The 25,440-nt window shown below is 41.6% G+C and overlaps 1 protein-coding gene across 1 annotated transcript in view; it reads right to left on the bottom strand.

Moving 5' to 3' along the window:
- Positions 1-25,440, bottom strand: part of CTNNA1 (catenin alpha 1) — a 216,326-nt gene that overhangs the window by 26,313 nt on the left and 164,573 nt on the right. The window contains exons 10-11 of the mRNA XM_065410042.1: positions 23,320-23,412; positions 5,088-5,244 (exon numbers count right to left, since the gene is read on the bottom strand). Coding sequence (XP_065266114.1) covers positions 5,088-5,244; positions 23,320-23,412 — 250 coding nt within the window. The remainder of the gene's footprint in view (positions 1-5,087; positions 5,245-23,319; positions 23,413-25,440) is intronic.

A 25,440-nucleotide genomic window follows, 5' to 3' on the forward strand; every position in this document is an offset into this window, starting at 1 on the left:
GCCTGGGGCCCTACCCCTCTGCACCAGGTGCGGGCAGGCAGGATCAGCCCAGCAGGATCCAAGCGTGGGGCAATCTGGGTGAATGTGGCTCAGTGAGGGATCTGGATGCACTGGGGCTCATTGGGGGATCCGGGTGCAGGGGCAATAGGGCTCTGCAGGGGGTCCAGGTGAAGGTGGCTTGGGCTCAGCGGGGGAGTCTGGGTGAGGGGGAAGTGAGGCTTGGTGAGGTGGGGTCCAGGTGCAGCTGGTTGGGGTTTGGTGGGGTGGGGGTTCAGGTACAGGGGGATCGATGGACCCATTTAACGGGGGAGCCCCAGCTTCTGCCGAGGGGCCGCCACTTGCTGGGTTACCGCTTCCCCTCCCATCTCCATCACTCCCACATTCCCCTTCCCAATTCCATCCCTCTTACTTTTCCCCCCACTTGCCCTGCCCCACCACAGGCACTCACCATTGTACAGAAAACAGGGTGACCAGCACACAGACTGGGAAGACAACCAGCAATAGGACCCAGGCAGAGGCAGCTCTGTGCTCGCAGAAATTTGGGGGTGGGGGGAGCCACAGTGGCACGTGACCCCCTGTACCCTCCCATACCTCGCCTCTGGGGGGACAATGCCCCCCCAACTACACCCATGGGCCTCTGCAGTGATTTACCCCTCCGCAGCTGCTCTGGACACCAGAAACAAGGTGCCCGCGCTGTTGGGGAGCGGGCATGTGACCACTATTATAGCTTACCTTTGCTTTCCTGTCATTTTCTGCATAGAAGCAAAGAAATCTGTGGGCGACATGAATTCTGCACATGCACAGTGGCTCAGAATTCCTCCAGGGGTAAATTATAAAAGCCTAGGCTGAGATTTTCAAAACTGCCTAAAATTTGGATATCCAGCTGTGAGAGTCTTAGCTCTGATATTGTTAGATATCAGTTTTGTACACTTGTGCCATTTTTACCTAGCATTAACATTTGAACATTGTGCTGCTAGCCAGAAAAATATCTAGCTCTGAAACACCATACTAGTAAGGCATTTCTGCCCTGTTGCTTTTTATAGGTTCAAGTGTTTCCTACCACTGTCCTAATCATATTAGACTGCCAACTCACACCTGCAGAGTTCTTTCATTCCTAACACAGATCGTAAAACAGCCGTTTTGAAAGAATCTAACAAAGGTGAAAAGGATATTGAGTTAACTGGTAAAAGATGTGTGTAAACTAGTGGAAGAGACTTGGGCCTGGTCTACACTAAAAAGTTACACTGGGGGTTAGATCAGCTTAGACATAAGAACAGTTCATTCTTGGTGAGACCAATGGTCCATCTAGCCCAGTATCCTGTCTTCCAACTGTAGTCGATGCCAGAAGCTTCAGAGGGAATGAACAGAACAGAGCAATTTATCAAGTGATCCATCCCTTGTCATCCAGTCCCAGCTTCTGTCAATCAGAGGCTAGGGACACCCAGAGCTTGGGGTTGTATCCCTGACCATCTTGGCTAACAGCCACTGATGGACCTATGCCTTTGAACCCAGTTATAGACTTAGCCTTCACAACGTCTCCTGGCAACTAGTTCTACAGGGTGACTATGCGTTGTGTGAAGAAGTACTGCTTTTTGTTTGTTTTAAACCGACTGCCTATTAATTTCATTGGGTGGTCCTTGGTTCTTCTGTTATAAGGGGTAAACTTCCTTATTCCCCCTTAGTTGTCTTTTTCCCTCCCCAAGATGAACAGTCAGTCTTTCTATGGAAGTTGTTTCAGATCCCCAATCATTTTTGTTGCCTCTCTCTGTACTTTTTCTAATTCCATTATATATATTTTTAGTTGGGGCGATTAGAACTGCACACAGTATTCAAGGTGTGGGCATACTTAGATTTATAGAGTGGCACTACGATATTTTCTGTCTTATTATCTATCCTCTTCCTAATGGTTCCTAACATTGTTTGCTTTTTTGACTGTCGCTGCACATTCAGTGGATGTTTTCAGAGAACTATTCAAATGACTCCAAGATCTCTTTCTTGAGTGGTAATAGCTAATTTAGAACCCATTATTTTGTATGCATAGTTGGGATTATGTTTTCCAATGTGCATTACTTTGAAATTCAGTGTTGATAAATGTAGTCATTTTGTTGCCCAGTCACCCAGTTTTGAGAGATCCCTTTGTAACTCTTCCATTGACCTAGCTACCTACCACCTCCCGGGGAGGTGGATTACTTAAACCAATCACCTACCCCTCCTGTCAGCATAGACAATGCCTACAACTGAAGTGCTACAGTGGCGCAGCTGTCTACACTTTTCAAGTGGAGGCACTGGAACAATAATTAAGCTTATATAAGATTAGCAAGGCCAGGTATCACATTTCAAGAGGTTCTTGAAGCACCATGAGCAAAATTCTGCCTCACTTATACTTGGGTATTTCACAAGCAACTGGGGTTGCACAAGTTCAGCTGAGGGCAGAATTTGGCTGTAAGAGTGGAAAGTGTGTTCATTAGTAATTTGAAAATTCAGTGAACAGATATGAGGTACAGGAGAGCCAGCAAAGAGAAAATGTAATACAAATATTTAAAGAAGTAGAGCCAGAGAGCTTGGAAGTGAAAACAGCAGATAAAGCTGCAATATCGGAACAAAATCTATACTGTTTATTGCTCAGAGTTCCTCAATGAATAAAATTACGCCAGACACCACTTAAAGTCTCTATGGTGACATTAACCTTAGTGAACTAAGTGAATGATGTGGACATAATGGGATGATGACTTCATTGCCCTGTAACCACTTTTACAACAGTTACAGAAATGCAAGGTGCCCAGTGGAACCCTGATGCAGAGGGTGCTCCCAGGCATGGGTTGGTATTGATAGCCAAGATAATCTTGAGCTGCTACTTATTCTCCAGCTGGATAAGAACATAGCGTAGTAGCAACAAAATTAGTCGTCTGCAAATAAAGTACTTGGGAGTATTGGTGAGTTAAGTATACACTTGTTTCTGTGAGCCACACTTTTGCTACCTGAAATGAACACTTGTCAATCTCCTATTCAGTGCGCCAGCTTCACACTGAGCAGAACAATTAACTGCCCTGCTAGATACACTGTATAACAGTCCTTTTACATTCAGTTTATGTCTATTACCAGAAGACTTTGTGTAATGATTTAATGACCCCAAATAAACTATACCCATCACTAATTTATCCAAAAAGGTTTGAAATGTTAGCTAGTATATAAGCTAGAAAGTGTAAACAGATAAAGTAAATTGCTTTTATATGGAAAGTTTGTAAAAGTTAAAATCAAATTTAAAGTCTTATCACTTTGCTGCAAATCAAATCTATCTCCTTAAGAATTCATTGAATACAAATACAAGGTCCATTTGCTGAATGCTCTCAATCATCTCCAATGCCCTCAAGTTCCAGTATTTCAAAGACATTCTGTGCTAAGAGCATATTTGAGGTAATCAGTTTCTCTTTATTCAGACAGTCACTGCTCCTGAGAAAGGTACTTAACATTTCTAGTGACTAGGGTGAACAGATGTCCCGATTTTATAGGGACAGTCCCGATATTTGGGGCTTTTTCTTATATAGGTTCCTATTACCTCCCACCCCCCGTCCCGATATTTCACACTTGCTGTCTGGTCACCCTACTAGTGACTCACCAAGATCAGCAAAGACCCTGAAATCTTTCAGAATAATTAAACTTAGTGGGCTAACAATATAGTCTGCTTCTCCTATAGTTTAATACCAGTGTCTCTCTTGGGGTGAGATGTTGGGAGGGAATAGGCCATAGTCAACTGTTTCGGCAGTTTGAGAACTTTTCCAAGCACATCTACAATTGAAACATGCTGGGAGGCCTTATAAAGAAGGATGTTGCACAATTTTTATAATTTGTTTATATTCACTGGCACATTCCAAATAGGCCATAAACATGAGACCATCAATTACTTATTCTAAAAACAAGTATCCTTACCCAGAACTATGCTCCTCTATTCCTGTGCAATTTCAACTACCAATACTGTAACAACCATGGTATTAAAAGTATAGGATGTCAGAATGCAAACATTTATTGTAAACTCCCTTTTAAATTAGAACTTCAAGTTCTCTCCTACAGTTCCTACGTAACTTACCTCCATGAACATCTTTTGAATACTGGTACTTTCACAGCATTTGAGATGTTCAGTCTGTTTGCACAAGGAAAATTGGATCCCTAATTCTCCACTGGTAGCAGCAAATTATAGTCGTCAGGACTCAGGTGTTTACATGGAGGTAAAAATGCCTGCATTATGTCTATATTGTAACTGCTGGTGGAGCTGCACTGGTGAATTATGGATTTTAGTTTCATTATTGTAGACAAATGCCTCAGCAAGTATTTGAGACATCTGGTAAATAAGGAATACATTTACCAAACTCTTTCAAAAGAAAATTCCAATTTATCGTAATTAGATAAAGAATTTTCATTTTGACAAACATTTTCTTATGTGAGTGTCATTTACTACGCCTATTAGTTTGTGTTTACACACTGAGAATTTTTATGAGGCAAATTAAATGGATTTATTTTTTGTTAGTTCATAGCTAATTTGCACTTAATATTTATTTTCTATTTCTTTTATCTGTTCATGCACAGGTGAGTCTTTAGTGGCTAAAGTGATGATAATGTATGTCCAAGCCAAGTCTCTGAACGACAGTAAAGATTAGGAGACTGGATCATGGAGCAATCCCACATAACCATTTTAGCATCTCTAATGTGCATACCAATTACAATATATATAATTTACAAACATTAAACATCTTTTACCACTGATGAATTGCTGTATCTGCCAAATTATATATCAGAAAAAATATATTTACACATGATATGGTACCCACTGAAGTTAATCTGCTTCATATTTTATAACTCAACCATGCCTTGTTCTACTTGCATCAATAGCCCACACTTCACATTTTCACACCTTACACCGCTGAACTTGCATGCTTAGTTGCTTAGATATATCACAGCTGCACTGTGATCATTCTTCTCCAAAAAGGTGGAGAAAAATAATTTCTGGAATATTGGAACAACTGTTGATTTCCTGAAATAAGCCCCAGTATACAGCTGATTGCCTCTTTGCAAGTAGGGAACCGTATTGATACCTGAAACAGCCAGGAAGTCATCGATGGAAGTGATGTCATCTACAGCATCTGTCAATACACGGACTTGCTTTTCCCATAGTTCTTTGAAGAGATCCATGTTTTCTTGCGCTAGTTTACTTTGTGGTTTCGCAGCAAGAGCCAATGCAACATTGATAACCTGTAAAATGTGTTACATGTTCAGAATTTACTCTCTTTTTATTTCGTGCAATTAAATCAGTAAGTTACATTCAGTCAGTCAATCTGATAGCCATCAGAGCCGGGCTAATAAAATATCTGTTGAATATCTGTTTAATTTAAAATTAATTCAGCCATAATCATGTCCAGTTTGTGTTCTCTTCCATGTATATCATGAGCAGTTAATTTTACATGCATGTATACTTGCAGAAAGTTGAAACTAGCTTGTTATTATTCACACCATATTCCTGAAGGAGTTGTGCCAAAAAAATAATTCTGCACATAATATTTTAAAATTCAGCAAAATGCTGCAAATTTTATTTGTCAATAAATAAATGTGGATGCTCCAGCATGGCAGTAGGGAGCACAGACCACTGGCTGCACGGAGGTCAGAGATCATCTTGCAGCCCCTATACTCCCCGGGACAGGGACTCAGCGGTGAGGCTGCACCCGACCCTGACACAGCCCAAGGGCCGGGCCCGCCCCAGAAATACCCAGGAGCCCTGCCCCTCTGTGCCAGGAGCACCAGGGGTGGGCAAGCAGGCTCAGCCCCGCAGGATCCAAGTGTGGAGGAGCTTAGTGGGGGGGATCCAGGTGTAGGGCAATCTGGATGCGGGCAGCTCAGTGAGGGATCTGGATGCACAGGGGCTCATTGGGAGGGGTTCTGGGTGCAGGGGCAATGGGACTCTGCAGGGGGGTCCAGGTGAAGGTGGTTGGAGCTCAGCGGGGGTCATATGGGAGTTTCAGGGGGGTGGTCCAGGTGCTGGGATAGTAAGGCTTGGCGAGTCCAGGTGCAGCTGTTTGGGGCTCAGTGGGCTGGGGGTCCAGTGGGCCTGCTTAACAGGAGAGCCCCAGCTGCTGCTGAGGGGACGTCCGGGCGCTCACCATTGTACAGAAAACAGGGCATCCAGCACAATGGGGAAGATGACCAGCATTAGGATCCAGGCAGAGTCAGCGAGCTGTGCTCACCTGAAAGGGGTGGGGTGAGGGGAGGCAGTGGCACATGACCCACATGCCCCCAGGCATCCCCAGGCACATACGCAGTGATTGATCTCTCTACTGGCTGTTCCAGGTGCTGGAAACAAAGTGCCTGCTGCTGCTGGGGATGGGGCATGTGACCACTCTTGCAGCTTCACTTTGCCTCCCCATCATTTTCTGCGGGGAAGCAAAGAAATCTGTGGAGGGACGTGAATTCTGCACGCACGCAGTGGCGCAGAATTCCCTCAGGAATAACACCAGAAGTGGTATATTTTAGATGGGATAGGGTGTGCTTGACACATCTGAAGGCAGTGTCCCCTAAATACCTTGGCCAGAACACTGACCAAGGGAATGAAATGCTCCAGAAAAGGTGACATTTTCCATAATTAGAACTACACATTATCTGGGAATTCGATGAATTTAAAAAAAAAAAAATCTACTCTGTATCCAGCCAATAAATCTTACAGCAGCCTAATTGTTCTGGGAATTAACTGTACAAGACCTTGATAGTCCAAAAATGAAAAGGCAGAAAGTTTGCTCATGCTGTTTTATCTGCTACCTCTCCCCAAACTGCTCCCACTTCTTCAATCAACCACTTAGAGGCTTCTTCAAGCCTGCCTTCAAATTGCTTCCATCTACTAAGGAAAAAATACAATGTGACTTCAGCAAATCCCAACAGCTTAAGTTTTGAATATGGGGTATACAGAGAGACTATAGAGCACATATTATACAAGCTATTCAGTCAATTTCAAGAGTAAAAAGCCTCTGGAACTTCAGTAAGAAACATTGATCTTAGAACCTTTCCTTGATTCAGCATTGTCCAAAAAGTTTTATTTCCCATATTTTAGGGAAGCTAGTTGGAAACATTATCCCATCATATTGCCACCAGAAGCCAAGAAGAGAAATGGAAATTACTACATCTGACACTAAAGAAAAAACTTAGTTTAATGCACTGAAATAGAGTGGAGGGGGGATAAATTCCGTCCCAGAATACTGAATGAATTGGCACATGAGATTCCTAGCCCAGTAACAAGGTTTTTACTAAGTCTATCTATTCAGGATATCAGTCAGCATTGGGGGGCGCGAACAATCTCAAATTTTCGGTTTGCTGATGACATTGATGGCCTGGCAGGCAGCGAAGATGTGTCAACCTTGTGAAATGATTGGATGAAACCTCTGCAAAATATGGCATGGAAATCATTGCAGAGAAAACCAAGCTGATGACAAACAAATGTGACGGGATCAGCTCACATATCACTGTCAGTGGACAAGAGCTGGAGACATTGAAACAGTTCAAGTATTTGGGGGCAATCATCACAGGCAGAAATTCTGGCAAGAACTGCACAAACAGCAGCAGCAGCGGTGAAGCTAAAGCCAATTTGGAGGAAGAACAACATCTCCCTGAGATCCAAACTGAAACTGCTGCACGCACTGGTCATCTCAATTTTTCTGTATGCGTGAGACACATGGACCCTTACGGCAGAACTTGAACAGAAAATACAGGTAGTAGAGATTAAATACTTCCGTAAAATCCTGGGCTTCTCCTACTTCGACTGTCACTAACGAAGAGGTCCACAACATCATCACCCAATGCACTGGGTCACATGAAGACCTCCTGACAACCGTGAAGAAGCGCAAGCTGAAGTGGTACGGCCATGTAACAAGATCATCAGGCCTATCCAAGATCATCCTCCAAGGGACAGTACAGGGGAAGAGAAGAAGAGGTAGACAGAAGAAGAGATGGACTGACAAAAGAGTGGACAGGAATGGACTTTGCGGAGACTCAAGCACTGACTCACAATCGTCGGGGTGGAGACAATTGGTTGATTGCCCCAACGACCAATGTGGTTATGGGAGTGATGATGATGATCTATTCAGGGCTGGAGAGATAAGACTAGAGAGTAGCTAACATTGTACCTATATTTAAGAATACCTCTTCTTACTGCAAATCCAATAAGATCCAAAGCAGAGAGGAAGGAGGAGCAGAATACAGATAGGCACCACACAACTCAAAGAGCTTTTAATTAGATGTAAGGAACTTCCATTTCTTCTTCGAGTTCTAGTCTCTGTGTGTATTCCATACATGGGCGGCAGAGAAATAATATTCAGACCAGAGGGGAGGTGTAAATATGAAGTCAGAGAAGATACTTGAAGAACTGTAGACCCCGCATCGGCAGCAGAGGCCCAACTAGCGCATAATGTTTTGTGAATGGACTCCAGGTTGCCAGATTCCTACTGCATTAATAGCTTAAAGCCACTTAAAAACTAGCCCACAAGCAGCCTGACTAGCCAGATAATGACAACACTGATTACAAATGAAAGAATTTAAAGAAATGTAATGTAGTTGGTAACTACTTATGTGCTTTACTTTCTGCATTTTTCTAAGCGTAGACAATGAAAAAAAATCCATTCTACTACTTTAAAACTCATTTCACTTTCAGTGTCCTAGTGCTCCAATGTTTGGGTTTCAAACACTGCACAGGAATCTTTGCCTACGAACTATTTTCAGTCAGATACGTAGTCTTTTTTAAAAAGGTTTTGGCCAGCAGCCACAAAGCCGTGTCCCGACCTGTCCCCCGGACACTCTCAGAGGGGCAGGAGCTGGGACAAGGGGCATGCTCTGCCCACCTGGGCACATGATGGGAGGGGGAGGGACACACCATCAGCCCCTACATGGCTCTGTGCTGATAAGGAGGTTTGTGGTCCTGAGCAGCTGTGGCCAGCAGCGGCTCCATGGAGGAGCAGAGACAGTACAGCTGGAAGCAACAGAGGAGGAGATAGATCTGGGTGTAGGGGTTGATCAGAGGAGGACTATGAGGTACCAGTGTGATACAGCTGTGAAAAAGTCAAATACAATCCTAGGATGTATTAGCGAGGCATTTCCAATACAGATAAAGAAGCATTAATGCCACTGGACAAGACAGTGGTAAGACCTTATTTGGAATACTGTGTACAATTCTGGTCACCCATGTTCAAGATTCATTTAAACTAGAATAGGTGCAGACAAGAGCTACTGGGATGATCAGAGGAGACTGTAAGAGCTTAGCTTGTTTAGTCTAGCAAAAAAAGGCCAAGGGGGGATATGTTTGCTCTCTATAAATACATTAGGGGGTAATTTCAGGGACGGTGAAGAGCTATTTAAGCTAGACGACAATGTTGGCACAAGAACAAATGGATATAAAATGACCATGAACAAGTTCAGGCTGGAAATTAGGAGGTTTCTAACCTTCAGAAGGGTGTTATTCTTGAACAGCCTCCTAATAGGAGTTGAGGGGGCAAACAACTTAACTGGTTTTGAGAGCACGCTGGACAAATTGAGTGAGATTGTATGACTGGGTTGCCTGTGATGGTAGGAGGAAGGGTTCAACAATCCTGGGGCTCATTTCCAATTTATGTCTATGTTCCTAAAGCTCATGCTTCAGGGTTTCAGCCAGCACTGGCAGGGGTCAGGAAGGGATTTCCCTCACCCCCACCCAATCTATTCTGGCAGTGTTTTGTTTTGGGTTTTTTAAAATCTCCTTCCTGTGAAGAATCAGGGACGGCTACAACTGGAGAAGAAACATTGCATGACACGGGCCAGGGCTCTGAAGTGGCATCGAGCACATTTGTTCGGTGCTTGGCTGGCTGGTTTTGCTCACATACTCAGGGTCCAACTGATCCCGATATATGAGGTCAGGAAGGATTTCCCCCCAGGTCTGATTGGCAGCGACCTTGGGTTTGTTTGTTTTGCCGCCTTCCTCTGCAGCATGTGGATGTGGGTCACTTGCCAGGATTATCTGGGTGTCTCATTTAATCATTTTCCTGCCATTGCAGGAACCTCAAGCACTGATGCACCATGGTTCCTCCTATTTTCTGCCTGGGGCACAGCAGAGTCTAGTCTCCTGAGGGCTTTAATATTTTGGTTTCATTTCAGTTGCTGGGTTTAGTGTGCGGCTGCTGGGTGGTGTTGGTGTCCTGTGATATCCAAGAGGTCAGACTAGATGATCTACTGGTCCCCTCTAGCCTAAACTCCTACAGCCATGATAAAAAAAACAATACCGATTTTTGTTTTCAAACACAAGCTTTGGAACGAATTAACAAAGTTTAGTCTATACCTTTTTCCACTGTGCCTTTTTAAAGCTGTATATCATTTCCCAAAGCTGTGAGCAAAACAGTGTAAGCAACAGATGCGCCTGCTTTTATAAAATCCATTTTTTCCACCTATCTGATTCATTCAGAAGTGTCACAACCCATTCTTTAAATATAACTCACTAATTACAGAGTGATGGTGATGTTAAACATGTTATAACGGCACTGAATGAATCAGACTGGAGAAGCAGGCTTACTTACTCAAGGGATCTTGGAAATTAGCAACGATTGGGGAAAAAATGCAGAGAAGTTATATTGGGCTAGGGAGACTAGTAGGTTATGTTACTTTTTCAGCCCTGAAGATTTGGGCTGAAATCCTGATTTAAGTCACAAGTGAAAATGAGTTTGATAGGTTCTATAATGTAAACAAATAATGACAATTTAGCATGAGTGGTAAGCTGCCTAACAGAGATGAAGGGCTGAAAAATGGCACTGAAGGGACTGCACTCTGTCTGGTGTGCTCAGTCCCTTGCTTTCACAAGCACAAGTTTTACTTTCCCTCCACCCCAGGAAAGTAATGAAGACAAATTTACACTTGAGTGTACTGAATACACTCATTTACTAAACTGTTATGAATATGGCTCTCTAGAGTTTTGAAAGTTTCTGAAGGAAAACTTGCTATTGCCTAAGAAAATGGATTTCAAAGATATTTGGGTTCCCAACTATTTTTTTTTTAAACCTCAAATGTTCAGCAATTGTTTTTAATAGGAATAAGTTGTAATTCATCATCCTACGACAATTACGGTATGGACTAAATCAGAGATTCATCACAGCCAGTATTGTATTGGATGTGCAATAGGAAGATGCAAGGGCAGTATGTCCTATGTTTAGGATCCTGTTATTCAGTCAAGGCTAAGGGTCAGTTGTGTTTCATCCTGGCTGATGAGATGGAAGCAGAACCTCTCTCTCCAAGACTCTATACTCACGGTCTGGTACAGGAACTGCTGGACCTGTTCCCCCCAGCCTGGTTTATTTAACGAATTATCAGCCTGTCAGTCAAAAGAGCAGGATCTAGACACCCACAACTCTCCAGACATGAATCTGAGTAATGAGAACCCTAGAAGAGAAGGATAAAATGGGCAACCCTCCAGAAGTTCTCTCCGCCTGTATTTAGCTAGTAACCATGACTACCAAAACAGAGGCTGGTAGTGTAGAGCCTTGGAATCCTGATTTTATCCTTCTCCTAGTTCCCTTTGCAATTGCTAGCATAAAAACATACTTCAGGGAGTATTAAAACCAGTTAACATTAATGCCAGTGACACACATGCTGCTTGTATCTGCATAATGTATGCTCTGAAAAAGGAAACTGTCTTGGTATTTTTTCCTTAGAAAAAAGTATAGCCACTAAATCTTGCACCCTGATCAGCTACCATTCCCTGCAATGATGGAGGTGATTACAGTTATCAGAGCAGGCCCTATATTCCCCTCGATAAAGCATTTTCTCAAAAGCTACAATTTCTAACATACTAATGCTGACAAAATTGAACACAAAAAATGAACTATACAAAAGCCATTCAGAAAAGGCAGTGAGTCTTACTGGAAGAAAAGTGATTTTGGTTTTCCACATATCCCCCACAAAAAGGGAGGGCTAAGTCAGTGAAAGTGCCTCATTAAAAGTTGAGAGGTAAGATTCTCTTTCCAACAAGCAGGTATGGCTATGAACCCTTATACTTGGGAAGTAGTCAGCAGCATGAGAGCGATGAAAAACAGATAAAGAAAACTCAAAGGCTGACTATAGGATCAGTGTGAAGTTTAAGGGGAAACCTCACCAGGAAGAAGCTCTGTGCCAGACTCTCAGCTGAAACTCTGGAATCCAGCTTGTAAGGTTTGGCAAACATTAGTGCAGGGCCCGGTAGTGGCTTCACAATTGTCTTTTACTGAGGCACATTCCATCTCCACCCACAATGTGGCTGCCAACCTGGAGTAGTATGCACAAATTCCATCTGGGCTATCAGGCCTTTAATTCTGTACATACAGTTTGTGGTCTAAGCAGAATACCGCTCATGGCTTCTTTTTTTTTTTAATATACATTTTCTGGATTGATTGTAGCTGTATCGACAGGCCCTTTTCAAGCATGTGCATTTGCATTTTTAGACAATAGACACACCTACAGAACAATCAGTCCAAGAAATTGAATGAACTTGCCATCAGCCACCCACCTCAAAGGAGAAGAAAATGGACACATACAGGAACCATCTGTCACCTGGGACAAAAACTGTAGATTTATTTTGGAGGGCTCGAAGAGCAAGCTAACCAGCAGGTCATAGGTTGAAGTCTTTAAACCATGATTTGAGGACTTCAATGGCTCAGATATAGGTTAGGGGTTTGTTGCGGGAGTGGGTGGGTGAGATTCAGTGGCCTGCGTTCTGCAAGAGGTCAGACTAGATGACCTTAAAGTCTATGACTCTATAGGTAACTGTTTGCTGAGCATGGGAATTGGAGGACGTGTTAGGGAACAGTGCACAGGGCTGAGCAGCAGTTGGAGAAGCAGTGATCAGCAGTCCTCTTTTTGAAATAACCTATGTGATGGACTTCACTTTTTTGTGCATACAGCTCTCTTCGCACAGTCTGTTTCCCTGCTGCTGGAGCCCAGCTCAAGGAGTACAGCTTTTTTGTGGCTCTGAGCCAAGTTGGCTGCTGGAAGCTGGAGATACAGTATGAGAGGGAGAAAGTCAGTAGATGTGGACTGAAAGATTGTGGGGGAGAAAAAATAAGGATGGAATGGAATTGGGGGTGGGGGGTAAGAAAAATCTAGTTATGTTCGTATTTGGGGACTGCAGCAATAAGAACTCAGAAGCTGTCAGTCACCACTCCTGCAGGACGACGACTCCTCCCAGGGCTAATGGAGACAGACAGCTGTCTGTTTCTGCAGGGAAAGGGATCAGAGCCAAGTGTAGAGGTTAGTGGAAGTGTCTAATTCAAAAAAGCTGTAATAAAGTTGGGAATTGCATTACATCCTCACTCCCTATTTTATTCAATTTATTTTTACTGCTGCTTGACAGGAAATAGAGTCAATGGAGAAGTGACTTTCCTGCTTTGCAATCAAAGTGACTGAAAAAGTAAAGTGTTCAGCTCAAGTCAAAAGAGAAAAAATGGGCTTGGGTGACAGCCAATGGTCAACATACTTACTTCGGAGAAAAAATGTGCAAAGCAAGAACAGCTTAGCCTTCCTTCTCAGATGCTTTTAACACCTGTATAAGCATAACTTCAGTGTTAAAATCTCTGCTTTACAGAAAATGTAGGTGGCTTACTTAAGGGTGGCAAACAGTGTTCAAAATTTAAAACTCTGCATGCTCTAAATGTGGACAAAGCCATCTACCATTCTGCTGCCAGAACCCCTCCCCCCTTCCACAAAAGCACGCTTAACTGCAGATATGCATTTAATGACAATTAAGTCACCTCCATTTATATCCAACTCCAGTGTCTGAATCATGTGCCTCGATGTGCTAACCTTCAGTGTACTTCACTATGACTAGAGGCACTGAAATGGAAGTGCCTCACCTGGAAGCCAAATGTAAGAAACAATGAGAGGTTTTGTCTTTTCTAGACGTGCTGGCAGTGACCAGTAGAAAAGTTAAAGTTGTGAGCAAAAAGATTAATTGCTTTCATCTGTAATTCATTATCTGTCCCAATGGGCTTAGAGTAGTCAATATCTTCCCACTCACACTAGAATGTTTACTCTGGTAATGTTACAGCAGTTAAAAGGACGTTTAGGCCTTGTTTACATAAAAAAGAAATTTACTGCTATAATTTCCCATGAAGATATACTTACTTTAGAATTAGAAAGTGCCTTTTTCTGATTTAGCTTATACTTCTTTAAAAGGCATATCCACCGGGGGTGTTATTCAGACATAACTACACCAGTAAATAAACAAGCCCTTAAATTTATGTGTGTCCCATTTAGTATAAGAACTGGAAGAACTTTTAAATAGACTTATTTATTTTTCAACATTTGTGCTGTTCCCACTTTGCATTTCACGGAGTTAGAACAATGAAGATAAACAAAACCCCTGAAGCACATCAGTCTGTTTTTAACTAGCAGCTGTTCTTATACTACAATCTACAGAGCAAGTTCTGCCCACATTCAGTCTTCAAACAGTAACACTTACGGCTACTTGCCACCTTGCTTTTCAGCCCCTCCTTCCCCACCCTCTCGTCTAGGCCCAGGATATCAAAATGGATATCAGCTCAGGATTCTTGTGCTGTCTTCTTGACTTCATCCCATTTTGTCTCCTGCTGGTTCCCTTCTAAAGCGAGTCTGCCTATTGACCCCTGACCTGATCTTGGGAGGTTCGTACCTGGAATCAAACTATAAGCTATATGTTAGGAAATGCTAAGGTGCTTAAGGAAGTGATAATAAAAACAATTAAAGCTATAATTCACAGGAACAGAAGATGTAAAAGTATTTGAAATAGGCTTTGCAATAAGCTTGAGGCCTAACAGGGCCCAGCAGTTAGCTATGACTAGTTAGCCTTGGTGCTCGTCTACACTTAAAACGCTACAGCGGCATCGCTGCAGGTGCACTGCTGTAGCACTTCAGTGTAGACACTGGCAGTGCAGGTAATCTACCTTCCCAAGAGGCGGTAGCTAGGTCAACAGATGAATTCTTCCATTGACCTAGTGCTGTCTACACGGGGACTTGGATTAGTTTAACTACGCAGCTCAGGGTTGTAGATTTTTCACATCCCTGACTGAGGGGATTTAACCAACCTAATTTTCTCATGTAGACCAGGCCTAAGTGTTTGACCTAGGGCTATAAGAGTTAGCAATATGCATCTTGTGAGAAAATACAAAAACTGATCTTAAATTAGCAGATTTTAGGGGCTTTTTGGCACACAACCATGAAGTGAAACCACATTTATTTATAGAGATGTACTGATGTAAGTAACTTCCACGACCAGTCAGAACACTCATTACTCTTCCCCGGTGTAACATGTGGGCAGGAGGCTGAAACCCAATCAAATATGGTCCCAGATGTGTGGGGACTTGAAGTAAAAGGGTTGTAAAAAAACTGTCAGACCAACTGCTAGCTGGGACATTAGGATGACAGCGACAATCCCACTTACCGTGCTTCTGCCAATTCTTTCCATCCTCACACCTGATGGTTTCCATAAGGTTGTGATATGCACAATGCATAAGGCCATTCTGCTATATTTATCTTACTTTACTATGGTTGCAATTATAGTTACTTGTATTTGGATACTAAAAGTCTTCATGTATCTAGATGTGACTCAATCTCATTTCCTATAACAAATTTCAAGGAGCTACTGAGTAAAAACCTGTTATTAGTGAGACTTGTGCATTTTGTACCCTGAATTAATCAAATGCTACATTATCAGTTTCTATACTGTCTAGGTACATTTATTTTTGTATTTAGCTTTTACTTCGGATTCTCTATTTCGACAGAAGTGCCATTGGAATACTTCAAGACTCCTGAATTAGGCACTGGAAGGGTTAGGTCAGGTATTTGGCTGCTGCATCTGAAGGAGATGCACTAGCCTTTCAAAGGGGGAGGAGAAAGGAGCACGTACTGCTTGGGTAACAGAGTCTCTGGCACAAAGGGGGGAGGAAGCCTTCTTCCCCAAATAGGACTACCAGTGGGCTGGAGATGTAACCATGGGCACAATGGCAGCTGAAAAACCTGCAGCAGGTGCGTGTGATTTCTTTTTTAAAACCATTAAAATTTTAAAGCTTTTTTTAGGATTTGCCAGCCTCTGCATGGGATTTTTCACACTAATATACTTTATATGCTGTGTCAGTAGGTGTGATCAGCATATGTTACCATCTGTTTCATCAGATATCTATAAACAATAGTTGCTTTTCAAGCATTTCAAAAATATGAATGTAAGGATGTGGAACAGAGTTATTAACAACAAGATGTTAATATGATAAAGGGCCAATTTATTTTAAAAGTGTCACTTTACCCAGGAATTAGCTAAAATCTGTTTAATAGGCCTGATTCGCTGAACTCTCTGCAGGGAGGCGCAAGGTAGGCCAGGCAGGCCCCCTTGCACTAATACAGGGCTGGCACTGACCCCACGGAAGGGCAGGTGATGTCACCTCCTGTCCTTTCAAGGTTTTCTCAGAGGTAGGGAAGTTTTAATACCACCTAGGGCTCCTTAGGATCCCTGCCTGCAGAGGCTATAAGGAGATGTGCTGAATCAGCTCCCAGGACCCCCAACTTTTGGGTTAAGCCAATCACCTATGACCCTCAGCAGAGGAGAGATCACAAGTGTTTTCTGTTACTAGTGAATTTTCTGTCAGGGGGCTTTCTCCAGCAGGCTCTTTGCTGGCAAAAACTGACACAACCTGGGGGAAATTTAGCACTCACTAACATTTAGCATTGACTAACATTCAGAAAACAGTCTGCAACTGAGCTTTACTTGGGTTTATTCAAGCCTCTTTCCAAACATAAGTGAAGTGAGAGTAGTCAATGTCCAGCCGCTAAACAGCAGCATCACATCACAACATTGCAAAGTATCTCTAAAACTCTACTTCCTTTCAAAGAGTCATACAATGTCAAGTTCCCCTATTAGCTTTCTGCACACTTACCACGAGCTATGCATGTTATTCTTATCAACATTTGACCTCTATCAAAATCTTCTACTCAAATATCCCTAACTCAAAATGCATTTTAAAATCTCCAAAAACAGATTTTCACATTTCTAAACAGAGTTGAATTCCAGGGGGATTGAGTTTGTTATTGAAAGAAAGATCTAACTAAGTTCCACGAGTTACATTTTAGTTTTATCTTAACCAGTAGAATGGTACCCAGTATCTGAGTCAGATAGATGAAATGGAAACTGGTGTTCGGGGCTGAGAGAGGCTCAGGTGAAGGACATATTTCCAGGGTTTGGGGGAAGACAGCAGAAGCTGGATGTCTGCTGCGGGAGTTTCCAGAAAGTGAGAATATTAGATTGCAGGACAGCTAGTGGTATCAGTGTCATGGTGTGTGTGTGTGTGTGTGTGTGTGTGTGTGTGTGTGTGTGTGTGTGTGTGTGTGTGTGTGTGTGTGTGTGTGTGTGTGTGTGTGTGTGTGTGTGTGTGCGCGCAAAGGGGGATGAAAGAGTTAGGAGGTTTACCAACACAAGGATTAGTATAACTGTTTAAGAGCTAAGTCATTAAAAAAAACAAGCTAGAAAGTCTTTTACACTTCAAATCACCAAAGCAACTCGTATGAGGACATGCTTGCCATTCTATCCAATAGTAAGTTTACAACCTATTTAAAGGCTTGGAGAAAGCACAAAACATTTATCCCAGAATGTGTGGGTTGAGTTAGTGACATTACAAAATCTCTCTGTTCCTCAAAGTCTCCAAGTTTTTAAAACTTTTATGTACTGAGTTCCAAGATACAGCACTCTGCTGATTCAGCCCTTAGCCAGGTTCCCTCCTATCGCCTCTCCCCAAAGTCCTGGAGATTAGTTCTACAGAATGTGTAAATTATTTGCTTGTTGCCTCAAAGTCTTCACTAACGTTGTAATTTTACAGCATTTAAACCAAAAGTATCTTTAAAATGCACACCAGTTCTGAGGCCTGAAGTTTGAGATGTAAACACAGTGGAAATTAAGAAAAGCTTTCCATTCGTTTACCCCCAGATCTACATTTAAAGAATTCCCATTTTTGCAGCAAGTTGTCCTTTCTTACGTTCATTTTGGTCTCATCCATTTCAGATGCAAATGGATAGAAACATAACTTTATAACCAGCACTGATTAGGCACAGGAGTATTTAGAATATTCCACGATGTGCTGCTTCCTCTCCCAACATCTTTATGAAGAATGTATTATACATTTGGTTTTTAGTGCAATATGTAATTTCTGTGACTAAGGCTTCGGTTCCTTCCCCAACTTTACACCCGTCATGAACTTGTCCTTATTTTCACTATCTCACACACATATAAAAGCTTGTTTGAACATGGTAGAGTACATGGACGTTTTGTGATGCTGGTCTTGGGAAGTCAGAATTGTTTTAACACATTAGCAGAAGACTTTCAGTAATACACATCCTCACACTAAGAAGAACAAATTTAGATGAATTCAAAAGGTAATTTTTCAGGAAGAAAGATCACACTGTTCACCAGGTCTTCCACCTTCTTGGTGTGCTTAGGAATGCTCCATTCTTTATACATAAACTACCTCTTAACCTAAGTTTTAATGTAGTTTACAAAGACGCAATATACTCTAAATATAGTGCAGGGGAATTCAGCTGATCCAATATATGATTGTCCTAATGTTTTTTCCTGAACCAATAAAGAGTTATCAATATTGCAACTGGTCTCCACTGGCTTTAAATTTGGCACTGATTAACTGGAGACTCGTGCATTGGAAAGGAACATGTTAATCTACATCTATGACTGAAAAGTCATTAGGAAGACCTGATTTTTGCCACTTTGTCCAGATGTAGCAAATTTAACTTTTCCTATTTGTAAGAAGCTTTTAAGTGAACTATCTTCTTGCTTTTAATGTAGCCAAACTGCAGGACTGAGAGCCTCTGAGCCCATATATTAAGCCAGTGGTCCCACAACTTTTTCCATCACCCCCCCGTTGCCTGTAATGGAACCTGTCCTCGCCAATCCCCCGACCCCTGAAACCGCAGTCGGGAGCAGAGCCGTGATTGGGGCTGAGAGCCGAGGCCAGGAATGGAGCTGAGACCAGGTCTGGAAGCAGGGCTGTGGCAGGGGGCTGAGTGGGGCTTGTGGCAGAGTGGGGTTAGGTGGTTCTCCCTCCCCGCCCCCTGTGGGGCCTGGCCTGGGCCCCATCTGACATTCCTTCATGCCCCTCTAGGGGGGCGTGCTCCACAGTTTGGAGATCACTGCATTAAGCTGACAGACAATTCTTTATCCATATGCAATTTTTCCACGTTTGTCATAATCAAATACTATGGGGGGGGGGGGTGTCTTTGCACTGTGTGACTTGTATTTCCTCATTTCTATTGCATTGATTTAGAAAGGCAAGTCTGTAACGGGATTGACAAGTTTCAACTAATTAAGATGCAGCTGCTATGATTAAACAATTGATTGTATGGATCTGACAGGAGCCCGTTGGAATTCTATAAGAAGCAGCTGTTTAAACAGGAACTCCCTATGCTCAAAATGGTCACTACATTGCCAAGCTATTGTAAGATAATGTTGTTAGCCAATACCTTAAACTTACTGTACACTCGTAGATTTCAGCCTTCCAGCCATACCACTGCCTTTAAAAAATTCACTCTTTCCTACAGCAATCATCATCGAGGTACTGATATTTCCCTCCCATCCTTTATGGTGCAGGACATTTATATATTGTTTTGTAAACACTGATTGATCTGACTTATTTTGAACCCAGAGGCATAATTTTTCCAAAGAAACTAGATTTTAGTTTTACTATTTACATAAATGTTGTAAAGTGATATTTATAGGTCTAAGCTCACACTGCATCTATTTGCTCAGCCAACAGTCTGAAAGTTCTGAGGTAAGACGCATGTCTTGCCAAGAATAAGTCTTGCCTTTAAGTCTATTAGCGTTTGCAACCTTTGCAGGGTAACTTTAGGCTCCAAACTCTAACATTCCAAAACACTGTATTTGAGGATGCTAATATTGTGAGGTCTATTCTTGTTTAAAACAGAAGATCTGTAATCCAAAAAGACTACATTTTGCTACTGTTAGAGCAAGGGGAGGTGCTACCAGGGCCCTAAAACAGCACCATGCACAACAAAACAGTTCAAAACAACCTTCTTCAATTACTCTATAGCAGGGGTCGGCAACCTTTCAGAAGTGGTGTGCCGAGTCTTCATTTATTCACTCTAATTTAAGGTTTCGCGTGCCAGTAATACATTTTAACATTTTTAGAAGATCTCTTTCTACAAGTCTATAATATATAACTAAACTATTGTTGTATGTAAAGTAAATAAGGTTTTTAAAATGTTTAAGAAACTTCATTTAAAATTAAATTAAAATGCAGAGCCCCCTGGACTGGTGGCCAGGACCCAGGCAGCATGAGTGCCATTGAAAATCAGCTCGTGTGCCGCCTTCGGCACGCATGCCATAGGTTGCCTACCCCTGCTCTATAGGGATCCCCAAGTTGGATCAACCTCACATGGTATTAAGAAATCAATCAGGGCACATGCAGCATAGCAGTGTGCTCTCTCTAGGGCCATTACTAATCTCTTGACAACTGCTTTGTAATTGGGGGGAAATCACATGTTGAAACATCAATTTTGTGGTTTAGACTTCCAGAAAAGATATTTCAAGATCAAAAAAGTGCCCATTTATGGTCTATTATCTTATAGGTAACATCAACTCAGTATTTCAAATACACTTAAGTTGTATAATACATTTCTTCTATCCTTTACAAGCAAGATTAAAATTGTCTTCTTTAAGCAGTTTTCTACCTGTGACTACTGTATGTTGAACTGGTTATTGGGATGTTTACCGTATGAATATATTGGTGTAGTTTAACAGGGGGCTAACAGGAAGGTAAAGAATGGCTCAAGATAAGCCACTTTTATGCAAACATTTAAGGGTTAAGAGACAGTGCTAGTACAGGCAAAGGCCCCAGAACACAGGAGAACAAAAGAAATGACAGGTTTTAAAAAGAAACTCAAGAGAGGGGGATAGTAGTTCCGGAGAACCAGGCTGAAATGCAGGCACCTGTGGGTGTTTATGAAGTAGCTAGGCCTGCTCAGGTTACCATCATAGGATGGTAAACCATTAGATAATATAGACATGTACCTAGAGTGTATTTTAAACAGTAGGAAGAAAGCATTTAGAGAAAAAGACTTTAAAACAGACAATGACTTTGGTTTTAAGAATGCTGTCTGATCATAGTACTTTACTGGTCAGACTCCCAAAGATTCCTGAATTCAGTCAGACCTGCTGGGTAAACACAATTTATTCATAGGCTACTTCTGCCCAGGGTCTAGTTGTTAGGGTCTGTCTGAGTGCACGCGTCCCGCACCTCCCCCCTCCCCCCACCAGTTCCTTCTCAACTGTCCTCAGCTGAAGACGGGACTCGGGGCAGTGCTGAACATCTTCAGCCAAGGACAGCTGAGAAGGAACTGAGGGGGGTGCGGGACGCGCACGCTCAGACAGACCCTAACGATGCCGCGAGACAGCAGCTGAGTGTGTGTGTCCCGACCAGGCACTACTACCAAAGATTTCCGATCAATGGCACTGGGATGCACCACCACCTGGAGTGGAGCACCCATAGGGACAGCACTCAAAGAAGAACTGCAGATTTCAACTCCAGGACAGGTAAAAGGCATGAGGTCTGCCATCTGACGGGTAGACTTAGACAAGTAAGGGGACAGAAGTGCAGCTTGCCCTGTAATAGTGACATCCTATTTATTGCAACAGGCTCAAAAGAATTACATGCAGAGCTCTGTCTACATATAAAGTAAAATGAATTGAACCAGTTTTACAGAGCGTCTATACCTAGTCTAGTTGTATCTATTATCCATAGAGATACAAAATTAGAGGCTGTTTTAGGAGTCTGACTTAGCATGCCCATTTTTACAAATAACTAAATATGAAACAGAACTACTGATTTTCAAAATCATCATCTGAAACATGGGCACGTGGTGATGGACCAATACCTAGCAATTAGGAGGTTTATCAAAAAACATGATCTTGTTGACTAAGACTTATTGAAAAGAAAGACTGATCCATGTACCTGCATTTTTAATGTGGGTATACCAGAGCCGGGCAAACTTGCTACAATTGCGAAATCATTTCATTCCTGAACTGCAAGATCTTATTTTCCCTGTACAAGATAATAATGTACATTCTCCATTAGGGAAATGTGTGAGAATGGTCAAAGTTATTTTAGTGTTGGATGAAATCTGATTTTCTTCTCTTCTTCTTAGATAATATAGTCACATAAGGCACAACATTCCTTCTGGTGGGAGAAGGAAACAGGGTTGCCCGTCTCTCTGAGACTTAACTGTGTGTGTTTGGCATTCAGGTGCATGTATTTGCTTATTTAACTAAACATTGCTGGTTTTCTAAGAATGATACAAAAAAATAATTACTACTACCAGTCATATCCCATTCACTCACACTCATCCCATACAAAACAAAGAAACCCAGAACAGCAGTGACCTGAATTCCTAAGGGGAGGAGGGTAGAGGAGAAACCTATATAAAAACACAAAGCAGCTAAAGGAGACAGTTCGCCTTGTCACAAAAGGTGAAGTTTGACAATGGATGAACAGGACATTATACTTTTAAAATATATATTTCCTATTCACGCTTATCCTTTTGCAATGGCTTATTTCTGTACTTCAGATCTTTGAATTTGTCACTGGCCTTCCTTTAAGCCATCATAAGCATTGATAAGCACCAATGTCTTCAATTCACTCCTACTACCTTGTCATAGGTATTTATGACATCAAGGCTTAGATGATTAAATGGGACAGTCTAGCACTTTATTGCTTGCCTGGTTGCAATAAAGAACTGTGAATCAAAAAAATGTGATCTTAACCAAAAGTTTGTTTGGTTTTAAGCTTATCTATCTTTTTTTCTCCCTATCAAAGAGGATCTTTTTTAACAAGTTCATGCGTTCTACTACTTGGATAAGATCATTTTATAACAACTTAGCAAAGGGCATGTAAAGTATTTAGCATTTCATATTATGGTCGTATCTTAAACCTACTAATTTTGATAGATGCAATGGTACTTTCTTCATACCACATTCTTCTGCAACATAAGCATGCATATATATTGCATATCTTCACTATTTACTGTCTAGCCATTTGTCTAGACATAACTGTTCGAATCTAGTGGGCCACATATTATTTACTAGTAAATGTAGTAGTAAGCTAATCAGGTAGCCTAAAATCACAGGCCAACTCTTCTGGCATATGTTTTTAGGGAAGTTCCTATCCCAATTGTTCATCCTTCAATACTCAGTCCACTTCCACTGCTTCAGATATTCCCTCTCCCATGTACACCTATGAAATACTCAAGCTTGCAAATTACCTGAGGACAGAGATTTTCAAGCTGACTTGCTGACATGCGAACTAGTTTCACACCTTCTTCATTGTTTGAGATGGAACAGGCCAAGTTGGCAACCTATATTGGAGAGGAGGGGGAAAAAAAAACTTTTTAGAAAAGCAGTTTTTATTACTGTTGTAACACACAAAAATTACAACCTCTTTGTTCTGTGATCAGGAAGCCTTCAAGAAATGCTCTCCTAGTTCTTACAACTCAACCTAATACAGCTTTGCAATCACCAGCGACATCTGTTTTGTCACAAGCCAGCAGATCATAAAATAGTCATTCAAATAAGAAAGGCTGTTATCAGTGCTCCCATTTACTCAATTGAGAGGTTGCCACAAGGGCACCATTAGTGATACTTGAAGTCACAGCTAAATGCCCATTCCCACTTATAAACTACATAAGGAAAAAAAAAAAACTGTAAGCCAACTATTTTATTTTTAAAATGTAGGGATGAACAAATTGCTGACCATCTGAGGGTTAAGCCTTATAGTACTTATTACTGTACCTAAGCCCTCTTCCCTGAACAATCACCACATGAAAATGCTGGAGCATACAAAGTCAAAATGTTTGAAGATCCAACATACACATATAGTGCATAACTGCAGTAGGACCATGAAGCTTAATCTACTTTTTAAAAAAAGAGTACTGTTGCACGGAAAGTGACTTAGTTCCTGTATACGGAAACTTAATTAGCTATTATTGCATAAAAAGCATCTCAGTTTAGGCTAACAATTTGATCTCCTTTAAAACTACAATATTCTGGGAAACGTCCCCCACCACCACAATGCAGAGAAAAACACTGACAGAAGTTATGGGATCTATGCAAGACAGTATTTACTGGTGCAGATGGAGCTCAAGAGCACCAACTATTCCCCAAGATTTGCATGGAGTCTTGTGATTCTAAAACAGTAGATCAAATTTTTAGCCTAAAACCTGACAGTTTCTCTTTAAGTGGGCCATCTTGAAACAAAGACCTTTTGTTTCCAACTACCTTTTGGGCGGGGGTTGCGGGGGGGGGGGGGGAAGAGGGCGTAGAATATTTTTGTTTTGTTTTTTAGTAACTGAAGGTATTCTGCATATTGGAGCTGCTCTCGGGGGAGGAAAATCTAAAGTTGAATTATGTTCCTTATTTGACGGGTGAATGACAAGCTTATTTTGAGCTCCAATACAGTTACATTTGAGCCTAGAAAGATGTAAAAATAGCACAAAGACAACTGAACTAAGATGAACATTGTGTACCATCCTACTAGAAATGCCAAAAGGCACCTGCCCAAAGTAGTGACTGAATCTCAAAGGAGATAACAAGTTATGCTCAGTAAAGCCAACAAATGCACCAGATATCTAACCAAACACATTTTTAGAGAAAATTTGGGGTAGTTATCTTATTTAATTGAAGTATACTACCTATTCATACATAAAAATTTAGATAAAAGTTAACATGAAACTACAGCCAGATATTACACTTTTTTCAATGCCTTTCATTCACTTCCTTTACCATAGTCTTTACCACATCTAGAAAACATTCCTGGGGCAGTGACAACAGATACAGTACTAATCACATATCAATAAACTAAAGTGAAGAGTCTTGCCACTTCCATTAGTAAATAATGTTTTCACCCCTCAGCTCACAGACAGCCAAGAAGCGAATTCATGATGCAGAGACTTCTCACCCTACACCCTCAGTTCCTAATTGAGTTATGAATGGTGTAAGATCAAACACTCTCCAGATCAGGGGTACATTTCAAACTCTAAATGGCTGAGTACACAATGGTGGTGGAATAATCTCAGATTATTATTCATCCAAGTGCATAAATGGACAAGAAAAATGATAATATAATAGAGTTGCTCTTTCCAATACTACAGTTTAGGCTTTATTAACTTTTAGGAATATCACTGGTATGGTAGCCTTATAGCTTTTATTTAGTTTAATTAGTTTTCATAGAAAAAAATTAACATCTTAAAATTGAGCTAAGAGTGACAGAGTAAATTTTCAGTGGACTGCCAGGTGGGACAGTGGTTTTTATGGACTGTATGGGCTCAAAGGGGCATAAAAAGTTCCTGATTTAGCAAAAGCTCATTTTTATTGTGCTGCACTGAGTG

The sequence above is a fragment of the Emys orbicularis genome, chromosome 8 (assembly GCF_028017835.1).
Source record: "Emys orbicularis isolate rEmyOrb1 chromosome 8, rEmyOrb1.hap1, whole genome shotgun sequence".
NCBI classification, from domain to species: domain Eukaryota; kingdom Metazoa; phylum Chordata; order Testudines; family Emydidae; genus Emys; species Emys orbicularis.